Source organism: Anopheles cruzii, chromosome 3, assembly GCF_943734635.1.
Source record: "Anopheles cruzii chromosome 3, idAnoCruzAS_RS32_06, whole genome shotgun sequence".
NCBI classification, from domain to species: domain Eukaryota; kingdom Metazoa; phylum Arthropoda; class Insecta; order Diptera; family Culicidae; genus Anopheles; species Anopheles cruzii.
In genome coordinates this window covers 84,611,743-84,631,102 of record NC_069145.1, presented here as the reverse complement: position 1 = coordinate 84,631,102, position 19,360 = coordinate 84,611,743, and the positions used below count along the sequence as shown (strand labels likewise).

Below are 19,360 nucleotides of genomic sequence, written 5' to 3'. Positions count from 1 at the left end.
TTGGTAAAATGTCCACTACAAGGCTGGCTTAACAGAAGCCCATTCGATCGACCTTTTGTGAGTACATTTTCGACTATCTGTGGTCCCATCTCGGCAATAGCAATTTGAATTTCGGTCTTGAGGTTCGGTCAATAGTTGCTGGTTTTTTTCGCGTAACATTTGTCTTTTACCAATCCCCAAAGATAATAGTCCAATGGCAATCAAATCGCAACTTCTTGGGGGGCCAATTCACAACACCATTTCTGTTGATTATTCGCTGTCCGAAGATGCGACGCAAACAATCGATTGTGAAGAAAACCTACCACTGTGGAAATAAGTTTTTTTATATTTCTCAATTTTCTGCAACCAAAATTGTATTTTATACATAAATTTGGTGGATTTAGCCTTTAAAAAAATGTTCAAGCATTGAAAAATATGAGGCCGTAACGAAATGAAAAAAAGAATCCTTAACGGGTCACCTCGTATAATCCTCCCGATGACGTCACGCGTATTGCTAGACTCAAGGGTTGACAATAAATTTGAGTACAAAGTCACAAACAATCAAGAAGCCCGAAATGGTCTTAGTGGATCTCCTCCAAATCCGAACCAGACAGCGAACCAACGTACAATAAAGCCATCCGTCATAATTTCGCCTCCTTGGTGGCCAATTAACGGTGGCGAACGAATAGGCTACGGTATCACTTCCAACCGGCTAACCCTCACCAGCGTTGTTGACATTTGGGAACCCCGACCGCCCCGATACACGCGGACGCGGCATTCTCGACCGACGGAATGTGGCGGAACGCCCCATCGCCCGTTAGGGACGATGCTAAATAGATCACCGAGAGGCGAGATCAGTTCCAGCTGAGCCGATCTCTCGCAGCGCGACTCTTCGCTCCGGACACCCTAATCTCCGGAACGCTCTGCGTGACAAACCACGCCTTAACGGTTTTCCCTTTCTGGCGGGAGACCACCAGACGGGTTAGGTGGTGCTGGTGAAGACCGCGAAAGGTCACCACATCATCGTTTATAGCGACCGACCTGGCCTCCGACCGATCGCTGGTGGAGGCCTATTTCTGCCTCTCGAACCGTCTCAAAAGTCGTGCCTTGAATGTGACACTTGAAGGGGAGATTAACACTAAACCCTGGGTCCCCCCCCGAAAACGTCCAATGATCCAGCAGCACACACGAGGGAGGGCTAGAGTCATAGAGGGCAGCAAAGCGTGTCCGCTGCAGAAAATTGAGGTACTTGGCTCACGCCTTTCACACCAACATGATCTGGCCCTCACAATTCGCTTAATTGTAATGATCTCGGTGTCCCTCGGCGCTAGCAACAACACGCGATCAACCGATCGTATCGACAGTGCTGAAAGCCCTATGCTTTGTTTGTTCTTTGTTCTCGCCATTGCGACTCTGTAGGGTCCCGAGGGAGATGGACACAGAAGGACGCGGATCGATGTTTCATTGGATCACAAAATCCGATTTTGTAGCTTGCATCATGGGCACATTCGATCGAAAGGCGAGAAAATCGTTCAATGTCGGTTGCTTTGGCTTGTTTCTTGGGCGGGCTGCGATCTTGGAGGAAAGCCCCTGAAAGTATGCAAATCCGAGACACATCACCAAAAGGGTGTTGTTCTCCGCTCACTCGCGACATAGATGGCGCTGATGCTGCATAGAAGGCGATTTTCTGCGCGTGCATTTTTGGAGCGCCTGAACATTTGGTTTTGCTCATTTTTTACACGACTTTCCACGCGGAACACTAATTTTCACTATTTTGAAAGCATATTTAGTCCATCCTCTCTCACATTCGCACACATTCTAATGCGTTTTATTGACACGGAACTCGCGGCGCTACATCTCAATCGGCAATCGAACCGATAAAATTTTAATTCCATTCGGCTCATTAAGAGCACACCCAAACTGCGGGAAGTTCGGCCCCGAAGCACCTACCACAACCACAACCAATCCAATTCGGACCACAACGAAACCCGTTAATCCGTTCGAGTTCGAGTCACGCATTTTTGCGCAGTCCTATTAATTACGGGGCCCTTGTCGGGGGAAGGTTTCGTTCGCGGTTCGCTTCATTCCGGTCCGGCCCCGGCCCGGCCGGTGGTTTTTCGTTCGTTCCTTTCTTCCGGCTAATAAAAATAGACCCGCCCGGGCCCGAAAATAAAACGCTCGATCCGGAGGGCCACTGGGACCGGTGACGACGCGCGCGCGCCAGGAGGGGAAACTGTAATGATGATGTAGAAAATGAACCACAAGCAACGGTTAATTGTTGGAAGCGAGAACGGCCGCACCCACCGGCCGCGGCTGGCGTTAGGAAAATTGGGTGAAACTTCTTTGGGGCGCGTCGCGCCTTGTGCCGTCTTAGCCGGCTGCCGGGTTCGTGTTGTCTGGTTGGCGAGTTCTCCTCATTCAGTGTTTTGCTTTCCGACTGGCAGCGGCCTTCATTTAATCAATGTGCGGCTCGCGGTGCCTCCTTTCGGCCACACAGATTTCTAACCGCCCGTTCTCGCTCTCTCTCTCTCTCTGTCACGCAGGAGCAACTCGAAGGCTTCGTATCTGCCGAGGCAGCCACGCGACAAGCTGCACTCGTCCGATCCGGACCACGGAAGCTACAAGCTGACGCTGACCTCGAACGAGGACTGCATCAACCACACGACGGCGCCCAACAGTGGGGCGCCGAGCAGTGGCGGGGTCGGCGGAACTGCCGGAACCGACTGCTTCCCGGAGGAAATTATCGCCTCGCCGAAGTGCAACCTGCCGGACGTGCTTCCGCCCGGCGTCAAGTACTCGCTCTACTCGACCAACAACAACAACAACAACAACAACAGTAGCAACATCATCAACAACAACAACAACAGTCTCAACAACCATCACAATGGAAAGCCGGCCCCAAAGCATGGCGGAGTGCTTTCCTCCCACTCGGCGCCGATCATCGCCACGGCCAACAGTCTGAAGTCGCTGTTCAACTTTGGCACACCGTCGCCGGTGGCCGGCGACCCGCCTAAGGACCCCGCCTGTCCGCCGACACCGTCCCCACCGGCGGCCCTGTTCAACGGCACCAGTCCGCCCAGTCTGCACACCCAGATCCAGGCCACCTCGCCCAAGTACACCTCCCAGTCGTCGTTCGATCTGAAGAAGACGCAGATCCTCGAAACGTCGGCGGTCATCGGTGGCGACGATGGCGGTGGGATGGACTACAATGGCTACCATCTGTGCAACGGCGGTACGGGTACGGGCGGCATCCTGGGACTTCCGGCCACACCGAACACGAGTGCGACCGCGACGCTCACGGCGATCGCACCGATCAACCATCAGCAGCATACGTCGTCGGTGGTGATCGACAGTCCCACGCCCCACGGTAACTGCGCCCAGCAGGTGCCACCGCCCTTGCCCTCCACCCCGATCCCCTCTCTCGGTGGCGCCAATTCATACGGCCCCTGGCCACTGCCGGCCAGCCAGCCTGCACCCCAAACTGTACATAATTGCCTGGAAAATGCCGAAAAATCGACCAATTTCGAGCCCGGCGGACGGTTGGAAGCGGACGCTGGGGCTGAAGGCGAACAGGAGGTGGCAAGTACCGTTGGGAGCGCCACCAACACAGCAGAGAGCGCCATCGGCAGTGCTGTTCCGACCGTCGGAGCGTCCACACACGATGCGCTGTCCGCTAACGAAACGGAAACTAACGCAGCAACCGTGGCCAAAGAGGAGGACCGAGGAGAAAGTCGTCGCGGTGTCGTCGCTGGCGGTGATAGTGTCGGTGGTGGTGCGTGTGGCCTAACTCCGGGCGACGGTGGTTCCAACGAACCGAGTGAGTTGAGCTCGTCGGTCGGTGAAGTGGCCGGCATTGGTGGCCGCGGACTGTTGCAGCGGACGGAGATTGTGTTGCGTGTGCAGGCGCCGACCTCCGAGGCGGCCTCACAGACCGAGAACCCGCAGGACGTGGACGAGCTGCTCGGTGTGGCGGTCAGTGAGCTCACGATCGACACGATCGCGGGCAGTCGAAAGAAGTTTGCCGGCGGCTGCAGTGATCGGGACGCACCGAGTGAGGTCACGCCACCCGGAACGCCCGGTAAGGAATCGGGAGGACGGTTCTTTGGTAGTGCCACCATCGGTCCGGCACCGGCAACGCCGCGCAAGCCGCACCCGGAGGAGATCGACTGCGACAAGCTGTCGCACGATCTCGTCAGCCAACTGTCCCCGTCCGATAAGCTGCACACCATACTGGGTAAGTCGCTTGATTGATGACACGCATCTAAATCTGTCGCGCAAAAGTGGAACAAACGGCCACTAAAGCAACAATCCACCCCGGCCCCATTAAAGGCGAGTTGTGAGGTGGATCTCCGAACGGCCAAACAATGATCACCGATTTCTCACACATTCTTCCATTCGCCCCCTGATCGTGTTGTTGGGCGATAAAATCGAAAGTTTGTTTGGCCAAAGGCATCGGGCCAATAATGCGGCACATTAAAAACCCGAGGCGGTAAATCAGAGAGGAAATAACCACAGAAAAAAACGGGGAAGATGGAGATGGTAAAACACAAACACATACCGGCCACCGGCAGCGGAAGCGAAAATGCGCGCAATTTTCATGACGCACTCTGCGTGGGTCGCAACGCGGCCGCCAATGGGGAAAGTAGGGTGTGTCGGTCGGGAGGGGCTTTCGGCGGTGGCGGGTTGGTTTAATTTGAAAACCCTCTCGATCCGGGTGCCTCGATTTTTGCAGTTTTTGGGCCCGCGACCGGCCCCCGAAAACCCTTTGGCGCCTCATTTTGCTTTCGAAAGAATGGCAGCTGATTTCCGGTGCTTAGGGGCAAGATGATTTCGGAGCGCACCACGGCCAGTGGTGGTGGTGTGTAATTATTGTTATTTAGGTGCCTCAAACCAACCCAATAGTGGCACGCGATCGTAATTGCATTGGGCTGGGCAATTGGGCTCTAAAGCTTGAAGGTGGAAGATCTGACTCTCGGGACTTCGAACGGCCATTAACGACTTGATTAATTTATGATCGTCGTACACCCTTAAGTCGTTGCAATTTTCTTACTTTTTACACATCGGTTCCAAGCAGCATCGGCAGAATTCGATCATTGAAAGCTTAAGCGATCAGTCGTTTGGATACAGCGGGATGGTTCCTTTTTTGTTTCGGAATCGTCGTACGCGGATTGAAAATGAGTAAATATGACCCTTATGTGTCACTTGCAACTGTTCTGCACAGGTTAATTATCAGCAACGGAACAAGATACTATTTCGCTCCCTTGATACTATTTCGGACATCTCTTATGTTCGAATCTAAAATTATGTAAAGAGAAGTGGCTTTTTCCAGTGTTCGCATTGCATTATTCCCTCGCAAGATGTAAATTATGTGTTAAAGCTCAACTAAAAGCATGCGAATTAACATTTAGCCAGGATTGTTGTTAAGGAGCGAACCTAACACTGACCAGTTCATCAACAGCCTTAAACCCGGTTGTTAATCGACCCGCTTTTGGCCTGGGACGTACAGGGTAGATGGGTACTACTACCTCACAGTGGAGGCCTCGAGAGAAGATTGGTTTCCGACTATTAGAGTTCCGACGGAGTGGTGCAAACGATTGTATGCAGTCAACATCCGGAGGGACCTCACCAGAGCGGGATCAAACGGTCCAAGAGTAAAAGACTTAAGACCAGAGCGTTCCCCGTATCCTAATGATATCTGATTTTATTCCACAACTTCGTCGCCTTATATAGTACTTTTTCTTATGATTAAACTATCCTTGTCTCTTTCTTTCGATGCATCGCCTATCGGTACTGGTCAACCCAATTCGGGGTTTATTTCCGATCCTGCACAAACTGCAACACTATATTGTTGATTCGAAAGCCGTTCAGCCAACGAGGATCTGTCAGGTCATTGGGCTTTTACTCTGGATGAGTTTAGACTCACTGTTAAATTTATTCATTCTCGAGTAAGAGACAAACTTAAAACCTTTTTTTTGTAGAACCTCTTTTATTACACCGTAATCTGATAGTAGAATGAGGAGGAGCTCAAAAATTATAAGTCTTTCTTTCTCCACTGTCTGTCGCGAACTGCCCGTTTCTCGCTTTTCCATCCTTCTAAGGATACTAGATGTGCGTGCGTCGTTCTGGCTATAGTTTCTAGTAAGTCCGCCAGGTGCGCTGGTGCCGGCGGCTAGGACGTACCATGATATCCGTTTTTACGCAAAACTCACTATTCGATCATCGTCGTGTTTTTTTACTTTTTTGTTATAAAATGCTTAGATTGGGCATTTCAAAGCTTGAAAATGTTGATCTGACAACATACCAAACCTGGCCCTAATGGCATTCGATGACGATCGACCTCTGTTTGTTTGGAAGGCCCCTTATGAAATCCGAACCCCAGTTGCACTGAACCTTTCCTCATCGACATCAACACACACAGTTGCAATTGCAATCACTCGCTCAATCGCTATTGTTTCCGTCAGACGCCAACGATTAGCACATTTGCTTGCAACGCACACGCACCGGGCCGGGTGGCCTTTGGTTGCCGATCGAAAAAGGTGCGTGAGAAGCAAAGGCAACAAACAAGAAAGCGTGTGCGTTCGTGAGAAGCCGAGAGGGGTCCGTTGTTTGATGCGGCCACCCACCCCGAGAGCCGGACCGTTTGATGTGTTCAATCCGACCACTTATCATAAATCGATGCATACCGATCTAATAGACAATTCTTTCACTCTCTCTCTCCGGCTCTCCGGTTGTCCGATTCCAGCACCGAAAACATTCAAATCTTCGTCGGACTACGTGTCCGCCCTGTTCAACATCCAGGTTGCGCCGCGGCCGCTCAAGAAGGATGCATCGACCGCAACGCCAGCGGAAGGTGGCGGTCCACAGAAAAGGTAAGGCACTCGCCCCGGGCCGCGTCGAACCACTCACCCAATTCTTACGCTTTCTCTCTGTCTGTCCCTCGCAGCCCGCTCGATATTCTGACGTCCAGCTCGACCTACTTTCAAATTTCGGAACCGAAGGCCAAGCTGATGACGCGCTACAGCCGCGAGATGACCCTGATCAACGGTGATTGCTGTGATTTGACCAAGAAGAAGGTAAGCCACGCGGCATGCATCCGGAAAGCCCACACGCGCCGTCGCCGCCCCGATGCAGAGTATTTGCTTGCTGTCCGGGGCCAGTGCCAGTGTTTGGAAATCGAAAGTACAATTGTTGCGCCGCAATTAGGAGGGCTTAAAAGGCGCTTGATTTGATAATTGGACCAGCGTGTCCAATAGGCCCTGGGAAAACTGGAGCACCGTCTCCACCTAACCCATGTGAGGTTGTGTCTGGCCTTGTGATCGCGGGGTGGCTTTCTAGCGAAAGCGGATATCTCACGGCAGCATAACAACAGGCAGGCGTGTGTCGCCCACTGTCGGCCGTCCGTCCGTGGGAGAAGAATGCTCTCGCCGCACTCTGCTTGGCGCTTTTATTTGTCACACTTCCGCTCGCATGGGGCCACGTGTTTGGGGTGCAGCATCATCTTTCGGACGTGCTTGTGCAGTGTTCCAACAGCGATCGTGGCCACCAGTCGCGGATCTTTACACGTGTCCGGGCGAGTCTACGTGTTCGATGGAGGCGATGACTAACCGACTGATCGATGTCTTCGAAGAAGCGCAGCGGTAGTGACGACCACGGATTAGGACCCTGGGCGGCCAACGCACACAGACGGGCTCAGTTGGTGGTTAGGCGATTTGTGTTTCAAGTTAAATAAGAGAAGAAGTAAGATAAACAGTGGCCAAAAATCCCGTAAGCCGTGAGCCGCTGTGTGGGGTTCACGGCTCATCGATCGAAGGTCACTATGTTGCGTGCAGGAAGTGTTGCGCAAATATTACGCAAACCGGCGCGATCGGTTACGCGGAGAAACAGAAGTACGCCGCCGCCTACACCTGTGACTTTTGACGATCGCGCACACCGGCCAGACTTTGTGTAGGTTGGCGGGCGGTGGCCTCCAGTGATTGGGTTAAATATTTGTGCGCGATCATTGGTTTACGATCGTTAGATTAGAGTGTGTGTGGCACGAAAAGTTTGACTTACGCACGCTCTCTCTCTCTCCTATCTATCCGTAGGAGGAACTTGTCCAACGTCTTGGCAAGAAGCTACTAGTCCTGACGAACGAGCAGACGAGCATCGCGGAGGAGAGCAGCGCGAACGATCTGCTCGGCAACGATGTCGCGCTTAAGGTGACGCAGAAGGTGCGCCCGGCCGACGCCTCAAAGTTCCGCTCGTACGTCGACGATGTCGGCTACATTACGATGCTGCTCTTGTCCCTCTCCGGCCGGCTCGCGCGCACCGACAACGCCCTGCACAACATCGAAGCTACCCACCCGGACAAGGTAGGTCTAGAGCTGGAAACTGAGTCACCGCACAACTCAAACTGATCACTGTTTTGTTTTTTCTGTGGCTCTGTAGAAGATCCTGGAAGCGAAACGGGACCGGTTGCTCGAGCAGCTGGCCGAGGCGAAGGAACTGAAGGACGACATCGATCGGCGGGGCGCGATCATCGCCCGCATCCTCGAGCAGGCGCTCACGATCGAGGAGTATGCCGACTTCGACTACTTCATCAACATGAAGGCGAAGCTGATCGTGGATTCGCGCGAGATCACCGACAAGATCAAGCTGGGCGAGGAGCAGCTGGCCGCCTTGAAGGACACGCTGGTGCAGAGTGAATGCTAATCGGGATCATCGGTCTTGTTAGGGTTACGCGTGTTAGGCAGCTAGAGCTGCGATTTACTTTAGAATATAGAGTCTCTCCACTCTTTGTAGCATTTTAAGAACCGGATCGTGCAAGAAACTCACTAGGGAGAGGGAGGGCAGGCCAGCAGGCCACAGGTTGTGTTCCGGCGCCTGTTCCACATTTTTTGGCTGTTTTTTTCTTGTGTGTAGTTTAAGTGGTAAAACGAAGGAGTGGAAACGTGGGAAACACACAGGCGGAAAGGCGATCGGATCGAAGGCCGATCTGCTCTCTCTCTGAAGACATCGCTGGCTGCTGCCGCGCTCGAAGGCGCAGAGGGACGGGAACATCTTGCCCGTCTATTCATGCGGAACTGCGGAACTGCATTTTTTGTGTATAGATCAGAGATAAATATGCGTGCGTTTGTGTCTGCAAAATGCTGTCCTTTTGTTTTGTATCCCTCACAACCATCATCGTGCTGTAAATTGATCAAACGTAAACCTGCGGAGAGCGGCCACCAGTTGCTTAACGCCAGGACCCTCTCCAAGTCCTCAACAAGCCTCTTGCATTTCAACGGTATATAGGTTGAAATTCAAAGAGTTTTGCACCGCTTTTGTCCCCAAACACCACCCAGCTTGATACTTGATCACGCTTTTGCACGCGCAGAGCTTTCGCAAAGCTTCACTCTAACCCCAGACGAAACGCAGAAGCAGGACGCATTTTTAGGTTCACACGGTGCTGCTTCTAGCAATTTATTACCGCAGTTTATTAGGGACTCAACAGTTAGGAAAGAGAGACCACAGAGAAGTATCAGACGATCAGACCCAAAACTTCGAAAGCTTTCCTGTTCGAGAAAACTATTAACAACACAACGATCAAGAGCGCGTTTAGTAGCCATTAAGGACGGAATATTACGACTCGATCGATATGCTTACACGGTAAAGAACTACTTATTACGAGTCCCCGCGAATCGTTTTGTTGTGTAAATGTAACGCAAAAGGGTTGCCTGGCCGCGCGAGTGAAGGGAAGCTTAACAGAGATAAGAAAGATATTGTGATTTTATCGAAAGTATATACAAACTATAGTGGCGACGGTTCGTCCTAGCGGAAAAGGGGAGCAAACTGAAGGCGGATAGGTTATTCTAAAGGGTCGCGTGTTGAGCCCTCGGCGGTTTTCTTGGCGGTTGTTTTGCGCTACACTCGGGCACTCGATGGAGTATTTACTCCACTCTCTTACTCCCTTTTGTACGATTAAATCGCAACACACACTTCCTCCGCTTTCTTCCGTACTTTCCTTCCACGGTGCCGCGGAGACGTTCCTCCAACCCGTTTTACTTAAAACCCCGTCAGCATGTGTGTGTAGTAAGCCCCCGGCCTGCGCCAAGTGAGGAACGAAATATGAATTATGATTTGAAGAAACAAAAAACGAACCCGCTTCGTGTGTTGTGCTTTTATTTCGCTGCTGCAGCCTTCAGGACCCGCAGCTTCGAGTAGATTTCGTCCCAATCAAGATACGCACCGACGATGTGGCGCGATCGGTGCGCCGTATCGGTGTATCCGGTGCGGCCGTGCACCGCCCGTACGTTGCTGAAGGTAAGGATGTCGCCCGGTGCCGTCCGGAACTGTACGGCCTCCTGGTGCAGGACGGTCACGAACCGTTGCATGGCCCGGTACCAGCGATCGACGTGATCGAGAGACGCCCCACAGAAGTGGCTGTCCCGCTGCGGGACACTGTGGTTAATCCGTTCCAACCGTCCGTCGCGCCCAACGCTGCAAGAAACACAGGTTAGAGCCGGCCACACCAGGACCCTCACACACTCACCAGATGACCGGCGCCCGGTAGATACTGTGGAAGTGCCCTCCTTCGTCCTGCCCGACGTCGGACCAGTTGACGAGGGTTTCGCTGAGCAACCGGAACGCGTCCGGGTGTTCGCGCCGGAGTCGGTCGGTGACGAAGAACCCGTCCGCGATCAGGTTCGCACCGCCTCCGGTGGTATCGGTCGATTGGACCAAACAGTGCAACAGATTGCATCCCGGTTTGTAGTCGTAGTACGGGAGATCCGTGTGCATCTGGAGCGGCGTGGACAGGTACGCCACGTTGCTCGTGCCCTCCTTGGCCTTCACGATGAATTCCTCGCTGTCGGGAAATAATTAAAGGAAAATTAAAGCCAACCCCTTTGTTGCAGTCGGTTTCGTTGAAAGAAAGGAAAAGCTGCAGAAAGCGATGCGATTTTGGTGCATTCCAGCCTCCAAAATCCGAACTCCAAATCCGAATTCAAACGTACGATGAAAAACTGTTTTCAATTCGCGGAATCCTTTGGTAGAGACGACGACGAAATTGACGCGAAATTGACGAGAGAAATTGACCAGGCGAGCATCCAACAGCAGGCGGTAGCCGACGAAGCGAGATGGCGATACTCTTCGACAATACCAGTTGCCCTGTTCGCTCCAAACCAACCGTGTGCGACAACAATTGTGAAAACGGGTTGTCTCACTCGCACCGTCAAATCCCCCTAAGAGCGCAGAGCATGCTTTTCTTTCAATGCTGTGGGAACAACTGAACGAAGCGTTGGCGCAAAAGAGCATCCAAAACCAACGTCGAAAACGCGGCGACACATCTAATTTGTCGGAACCGACGTCGTCGGAGGCAAATAACAGCAAATGCACCAGGCGGCCAGACACCACCAGGAGGTAGCTCGAGCTACCTTTGCATCTGCGCGCCAGCACGAGTCAACTATCGGGAAAAACGGTACCTTTCCCCCTTTCGCTCTCGTGTTGGTTACTGACCTACCCTAAACCGGGAACCAGGACGAAAATACAATGCTTACCCGTAATGAGTTTTCCGTATAAATCCAACGCGATTGGCCAACCGACGACACTCGTGTTCCGTCAGGGGGGCCCCTTTAATCATGACCACCCCATACCGGATGAGCGCTTCAATCCACTGCCTCAATGCGTCGTCTTCGTGGAGTACATCGGCAAAGGCAAACTCTTGCATCACCGTCCCAAACTCCGTCGCACCCCAGAGAACCGGCGGCGGCCGGTACCATTCCTCCAGATACGCTTCCGTGTCTTCCGGCCGGAAGCTACGCTCCAACAGCCAGGCGGTGTTGAACACCGATCGGTGACCGGTGCTCCACACGATTTCCAACGATTGGCCACCGTCCACCGGCTGTGCCGTGGCAACCCGCACACGATCCACGTCGAACGTTTGCCAGTCGAGAACGCGGCTCGAAGAACCACCGTGAAAGCAGGCTTCGCACTGACAGTTGTCCCGCAACCAAACGGCGGGATACTCAAACCGGTCAACCAACGGATCGAGTGTGTCGCCCGGTGGCAGCACCACCTCCAGCAGCACCCTCGACCGGTCTTCCGTGACGTGCGCTTCGCTTATCACCAAAGAGGGGCGCGAACCTGGAACGGTCCTCGACACACCCCCCCTGCGGTCGGGTGAATCTTCCAAATTGGTGGTGGACTTTGCCCCGACTTTGGGCGAAGACAGGGGATTCGAAGGTGCTTCGCGTACCGTTCCGGAACTAACGATCGTCCGACGAGCGACATGGTTTGTGGGGTGGCGAAGACTACTAGGATCGCAACTAGTAGTTGCCGTCTTGATGGTGGTGGCCAAACGGTTAACTGACAGCCGTGTGGCTGAAGACACAGCACGTGAAAGAAGCATTCTCTCAGAAGGCTGTGAAAATGATTCGACTATGAAGCGCACTAATTCTCGGTTCACAGCACACGGGGTTCGCGTGCGGCTAATCGTTAACTAATGGCGCGGTGCAATTACAATCGTAGCACTGTGAAACACAAAACCCGCCGGTAACCTTGGCCGAGAAAACGCACCACGATACTCGCGCGCACGCACTGTGAGCTGCTTCGCGGGTGAAAGTCTCGGAACGTCTGAGGCAGATCCGGCGACAAGTGTCTGGGTCAACCCGAAGGCGTTAGAGTGGCGCACACGGCGCTCTTCTCGCGCAACAATCTGCTGACCAATCCACCGGGAGGTCGTATCAGAGTGTGGCATCTCGCTCGGTAAACAGAACAAAGGTAGGTTTTTAAACCCATTTTCTTTAGCTCAAACTGTATTACCATGTTGTTGGAATGTTGTTTAAAATACACAGGAACTAAGCCGACCTGACGGCAGCTTGCGATAAAATCCTGATAAGCACGAACAGCCGTGTACCCCGTTTCGAAGACAAACATGGCCGAAGGTTGCATTTCTTCTTGTTTTTAGTTAATCTGAATGATATAATGACGTAGACAGCGTGAGCTAGACTGTCGCTTTCCTTATAACCATTCCTTCGGATGATCCCATCGGTAGCGACAATCCTTAAGCTGAGCATGCCATGGAACACACAAGCAAGAGTTTCTCAAAGCGTGCAAAACACATTAAAACCAAAGACACACTTGGATGTTCCACTTTTTATCATTTTTTGTTACAAAAAGACAATAATCAATCACGGTTCATGTGTGTGTGTGTGTGTTTTTGTTTCATCTTCACATTGATCCTTCTGCATCCATAAATCTGAGTCTGTCCTTTTTATGTTTCATTTTCGTTTTTTATACGATTTTTAGCTTCGCTTCTCCGCTTTCGGCTGCACTGTTTGTATTTTTTGTGTTTGTTTCACTTCTATGTTCGCTACGCGCTCATCTTCATGTTCTTACTTTCTATGTGTTTGTTAATGTGTATCGCTCGGTGCTTCTTTTCTACTGTTCCGGGGGTTTGTTTGTTGTTGTTACTTCATTCTGCTTCGGCGTGTACCGCCGTTTTATCAAGCATGTTATCGCTGTTGTTACACACGACGTTTGGTTTTCATTTTCAAAGATCGAAAATAACAAAAACCCAGTACTTAATGATCGATCGGGTCGTGTAAACCAAATCAAAGAGAGAACACACCTCAAGTATTTCTTGTGTTTTTACGTGTTGTATCTCATACTTTTTATGTTTCTTATAATTTAAATTTTCTTTCTACTTCCTTCACTCGATCTGCCAATAGGTTCTATTTCTCGTTTTATTTGACCCTTCTTCTTTCTTTAGCTTACACACTAGAAGGGTAAACGCAATCTACAATCCTGCCTGCACTTCCGCAATCGGATTTTACCACGTTATATTTCAATATTTGTCGTCGGTTTCAGACTGCCCACCCCCTTCGTTCGTGGGTTGAAGTAACCGTGAAGTAAATCTCATTTTCAGTGACACAGTTCTACGGTGTGTACGGGACACAACGGTGCTCTCGTTCTCAAATTTAATCGTTGCAAGTATATGATAATTAGAATAATCATGATGATAATATAATATGAGAAGTAGTGTGGTTGTGTGTATGCATTAGTTATGTTATAATTAATATTAACAGTAATGAAAGTGGAATTAAAATAATAGTCGCAACACGTTCGTGCACTACGCACACTTTACATCCCTTTTGCCCAATGTTACGTGTGCATTTACCTTCCTGTTTCCTTCCTGCCGTCTGCTATTCCATATATAGAGGTTCAACTCAAACAGATAATCAATGGATGATGCGCTGCTGCTTTTCTATTTTTGTCGATCACTGGAGTTTGTTTTCCGATTTTTGATACTGAATTCGCTTCACAGAACCAACGATGCAAAATATGTTTAATAAAAATTATATCTTAAATCTTGCCAATCTTTCCAATCTTTTAGCCAATTTACATAAGTTTACCCGAAAAGTTATGCAACGCCCTTGGCGCGTAATCACATGTGTTATGTTTTTAAGCCATAATTTCGCTCCGTGATCCTTATCATGTCAAATATGGTATCCAATGATGATTCCTGTTCGTACTATGTACCGTTCGTTCCGATTAGCGTTCCTCTAATTCAACAAAGCCTCCACACGTTCCTTCCTCCCTTCGGAATCCTTATGCTGGCCGTTAGGCGGTGAAACGTAACGGTTTAATGGAAAATTAACAGGATGATTTGGAAGATGCACTCTTTTGCAAGGCGATGTTGAGGACACACAAGCAGGAACGATGTTTGTTAACAGCAATTTCAAATGAAATATATTAACTTACAGGTATAGCTACAAATGTGTAGATTGGATTGGGCACCCAACTATGATTCCATTCCGTTTCTTAGTGCTCATCTTCCTACAATACGTACGAACGGGTCTCACGAACCCGCTGCGCACGTAACAACACAACACCAATTACAAAATAAATGAGGTAGAAAATTATAAATCGACACTCCGACACCCAGCCATGGCTCTTACATTAGTAGTGTTACAAAAAACAAAACCCAGCTGGCCCAACGCACGTGCTCCTGGATCAGCCTAAATAAATACAACCGCGGATGCGACACGCGACCCAAGCGTGTGGTGTGCCTTTGGATCGTGCTGAATTTCTAGTCAGTTCTATCATAACTTATCGAGGACCTACTAGGAGTATACCACTAACGCTAGAGCTTACATATTAAAACACTACAATGATACAGTAAATAAATGGGGACAGTGCGATCGTCATTGTTTTCTTTCATTCACCGATCGCTGACCGATCGCTAAGTTGCATTCGCTTTTGCCGACGCTTGGAGGTTAGGTGTGATTAGGAATATTTAGTACTGAACGCGGTTCGACCCTCTCTACGGTCGCGTTTCAAACTCAAGGAGCTAACGTATAAATTGCTTGTGCTACAAACAAATGCAACATTGGTTTACGGTTCTCTACACACGCTGATGGCACACGGGTTTAAGGATATTAAAGGGGGGAAAAAATACACACCGATACGGGTCAGGGGTTCGTCTATTCGAGGTATAACTGTTTTGCTCTCATTTTCTTTTTCTCTCTCTCCATCGTTTTGTTGTGCAACTATGCTAGTGTGCGGCCCCTCCGTAAACTGTAAGAGGGAACCGCAGGAACTGAAAACTGAACGGAAAGTGTGGCAAAAATAATGTATGTGTGGTTGATACTGTGCTTGGGGTTTACTGGATTGAGCAAATCTAATGCCAAAGATAAGCGATAGCGCGATTCCGATTCTAATCAGAAATTAGCCTGATCATGACTAACAAACTGCAACAAACACAATGTTTGCACTCGGTTCATCAAGCGAAACCCAACGCTTTCGCTTTCTATTCTGAAGTCAGCTCCGGTTTTTTCGCGCATGAAAACAATCTCGCATTCAACATATCAGTGGCTTTGTTTTGTAGTTCTCTTTCTTCTCTTATAGCTTACGTCTCACTTTTATCATTGCCGTTAATGTGCTTTTTTATACTCGTTTCCTCGGTCATTAAACTTTACGTTTGTTGGATTTCTTTTGTTCTGTTTTGTTTGTTGTAATTGTATTTTTGTTGCTGGTTTAGGTTGCTCTGGTGGGAAAGGGAATCGAAGGAAAGTGGAAGGAAACTTGGGGTTTAAATAGGGGTTTCGCTTTAACTGTTGCACTTAGTTTGCACTGTCACTTTGCCACACGATTAGTACCCAGAATGCCTTACTCAATTCCTCAATCATTCAAACCACTCGCTAGCCTAACGGTACACCATCCTTCCACCGAATGCACTCGGTCGTATAAACAACTTTTAATAAGTTTTATAGTTTCTGTTACACTTTCTGTGTTCAATAATCGCAACTACACACATTCGTGCCTCCGTTTCCAATTTTTTTTATCAAGTATGTTTCATTCAAAACGTTTAGTATTAAACATGCGCGTTTGTATTTCACTTTTCCTTATCCTTTCATCTCTATATATCGAACTTACATTCTTCAGCATCGGTAGCAGCGGTAAGCTTACTAAATCGTAACTAAAAAATTAACGTGTTTTTGTCTTGTAAATATTACAAGACAATACAAGTAAACACGGCAAAGCATAAAAAACGGACCATTGTGTGGAATATTATACTTCTCCAGTTGTTTGCTCCGCGTTTTCGTAACATCTACGAACCTAGAGCTAATGTTGGGTTAATGTTTATGTGTAAGAAGTAGTGAGCAGTAGGAAGTAGTTAGTAGAGATAGCACAAGCTAGTACAATGTGGACATTCTAAAACTAACCAGAGCTCGAAAAGGGAAAGAATTTAAACAAGTGCGCACTATGCATTAATATGTAGTAGGTAGACGACTAAGATTTATCAAGAACAAAAACACGATTCTACACATATCTTAAAAAACACTGAAACATAGATCACACTTTCAGCTTTCTACAGATAACAGATTTCTTTGCTTGGTTAAAACAAAAACAAACAAAATAGGACATGAAACTATACATAAACAAATCATGCGGATGGTTGGATTCCAACTGTGGTCGGCTGGTTTTGGTCAATGGTAGTCTGTAGTGGTTATTGGTTGCGGTTGCCCTATTGGTACGGGTGGCGTATTCACGCCTAATACTATTGCAGGTTGTTTTCTGACGGCATCAATGGTTGCTTCTTTGTGTGTGTTTGTGTATGTGTGTATTGATGGACTATTGGTATGTGATTAGTGTTCAGTTATGGAGCAGAAGCCTGTCTCGTGTAGAGCCACGACAAGAGGAGACCGCAATCGGCACAATGTCTTAAGCTTGTTGAGTGTGTACACCCATTAGCTTTGTGTCCCCAACCGTTTTATACTTCTATTTTTGTCCCTCCCTCTCTCTGTCTCTCTCTTTCTCTTTGACCGTTAAACACTGGAATATCGCTATCACACTGATTCATTCACTCGCACACGCACACCAACATCTATTTGAACTACTGCTTTGTACCGATCGGTGTAAGGCTCCACGAAATGTAAACGAAAAATTAACGGAGAACTAAGCTGTTGATGATGGCCGGAAGAAAGTACAAGAACTACGTCGAACGAAAGAAGTTGACAAACCTCTGCTAACACGCTTCCATGGCAGTACTTTTTCCTGGGTTTTGGTTACATTTCTGTGATTGAGCGTGTTGTCTGGTGGACAAAAGTTTGGGCAAGTAAATCAAACATTAGTCGTACACCTTGCCAGTTCGTACGTCTGGAGGTAGATTCAAAATGTGCCGATTGCCGTCTGTCTAGTGCCTGGGTCCAAGAGAATCCAGTGCGGGAAGTACAACGAGATCTAGCTTCTGCACATACTGCATATTTGGTGTGGCGGTGTGTAGTGTTCTGTTGTGTTAGGTATCTACGGTACTGGTAAACCAAATGGAATTACCCAAATAAGATCGTTAACATTCGGTCACCGAGGAACGTTGGGCGTTTGTATAGGAGATGAGAAAATAAAGAAATGATACAAAATAGAAACAAAACTAATGGAATTATGTGAGCTAATCGTTGCTTGCGCATTTCGAACGAATGGCGCACACATAGCAGATGGAGCAAACTATACACACTATGTACTTCAGCATTACTTTCCCGTACTTTGGATGCCCTCTTCGTTTACGCGTTCTTCCTTAAAGTAAACTTAATGATTTAATCTCAACATTTCTCTTTCACACGACCTTAGATCTTTCTTCAATAACTTACACTCAACACCACCGCGTGAATGTGAATAGTAAAATAATGTATGAACCGACCGATACTACTCCGCACACAGCTTCCAGTCACTACTACGCGCATTGCCCCGATTTAAGTAAAGTATACTGATCCAACATTCATGCGTTTTTAGAGAACAAATTTCGTCCACGGTACGCCACCGTATCTTTCTGCCATCTTCGTTTAAATTTGGAGAAAAGTTACACATTCGAACGGTAGGAACTTAAGAGCGGATTAGGAATTTTAGAGGGTGGAATAGAGTTGTGTTGGAAGAATGTTTGGCAAACGGTATGATTGTTCAAGTTCATGATTTAATAGCCCCTTACATCAAACCCCGCTTTGTTTGTTTGTTTCGGGAGCATCCCGCTCATTTAGATTCATCCATTACGATCCATAGAACAATGAACTCCTTGAAATGAACAAACTAAACCCAAGCATAGCAAACAAACGTCGCAACAATCAATCGTTCGGACTGAGCGGTCTTTTGTTCATCTCGCTAGTTCGGTTTGAGCGGATTTTCAATAGAAATTAACCGAACGAAATTGGAAAGTAAGGAAACTTTTGCTTCCCCTTTTCACTGTGTTACATCATCTGTCTTTTCTCGACTATTTTTGTTTTCGTTTCCACTAATCTCATATGTACTTTATGGTTTTGTCTGAGTCTTGTAGCATTTAGTGTTTGTTTTTCTTTTCATGGATTTCACTTACGGCAGTATCATGTTGCATTATGAACTTTGTTTATCATCTTAAATCAACTGGCAACCCACTGTGTGCACCCTCTCTCTTCATGTTTCTCCAGTTGCGTTGTGTAACACGTTTTCTCTTGTTTGGGGTTTTCTCTTTATCTTATCAGCTGCTGGGGCGTCTATATTAAGATGCTTCTTCTCTAAAGTACTCTAATGTGTTATATTGCAGTATTTGCTTTAACTTGTCTTTTGTGTGTTTTTATAATGTGTTCGTTTGTATGTTTTGTTTATGCTTGCATTTATATCGTTTGAGTGTTTCTGTTTTTCCCCCGTTTGTTCTGTGGAAGCAATCGATACAGGTAATGTTCCGTTTGTTTTGTTTCATTTGTTGTTGCTTTTTGTTTGTTTGTTTTTTTCTTTGTTGCATTTTGGTACACTTGATTCCTGAGCTTCATCACCATCACCATCGAAAGCTCTCTTCGTATTTGCCATCCAACTCAAACACGGCGCCGCAACGATTTAGTTCATAGTAGACTGTACATGCAACGACTATTTTACTTTACTTGTGGGCTTTATCCTT

The 19,360-nt window shown here is 48.5% G+C and overlaps 2 protein-coding genes across 2 annotated transcripts in view; one reads left to right on the top strand and one right to left on the bottom strand.

Moving 5' to 3' along the window:
- LOC128271179 (protein Shroom) overlaps positions 1-8,941 on the top strand; it is a 120,013-nt gene extending 111,072 nt beyond the window's left edge. The window contains exons 7-12 of the mRNA XM_053008621.1: positions 2,523-3,261; positions 3,307-4,213; positions 6,722-6,848; positions 6,923-7,052; positions 8,064-8,330; positions 8,407-8,941. Coding sequence (XP_052864581.1) covers positions 2,523-3,261; positions 3,307-4,213; positions 6,722-6,848; positions 6,923-7,052; positions 8,064-8,330; positions 8,407-8,670 — 2,434 coding nt within the window. The 3' untranslated portion in view covers positions 8,671-8,941. The remainder of the gene's footprint in view (positions 1-2,522; positions 3,262-3,306; positions 4,214-6,721; positions 6,849-6,922; positions 7,053-8,063; positions 8,331-8,406) is intronic.
- A 637-nt stretch (positions 8,942-9,578) lies between these two features.
- LOC128271921 (gamma-butyrobetaine dioxygenase-like) lies at positions 9,579-12,404 on the bottom strand. The gene is made up of 3 exons (XM_053009606.1): positions 11,496-12,404; positions 10,490-10,804; positions 9,579-10,437 (listed from the first exon to the last, which is right to left on the bottom strand). Exons 1-3 carry the CDS (start codon positions 12,344-12,346, stop codon positions 10,119-10,121), a joined length of 1,485 nt encoding a protein of 494 aa, XP_052865566.1. The 5' UTR covers positions 12,347-12,404; the 3' UTR covers positions 9,579-10,118.
- Positions 12,405-19,360: the final 6,956 nt, after the last annotated feature.

Coding starts and splice junctions, on each gene's coding strand:
- LOC128271921 (XM_053009606.1), bottom strand. CDS start 12,346: ATGCTTCTTTCACGTGCTGTGTCTTCAGCCACACGGCTGTCAGTTAAC. Junction 10,805..11,495: donor ATACGGAAAACTCATTACGG/GTAAGCATTGTA, acceptor ATTTCCCGACAG/CGAGGAATTCATCGTGAAGG. Junction 10,438..10,489: donor TACCGGGCGCCGGTCATCTG/GTGAGTGTGTGA, acceptor TGTTTCTTGCAG/CGTTGGGCGCGACGGACGGT.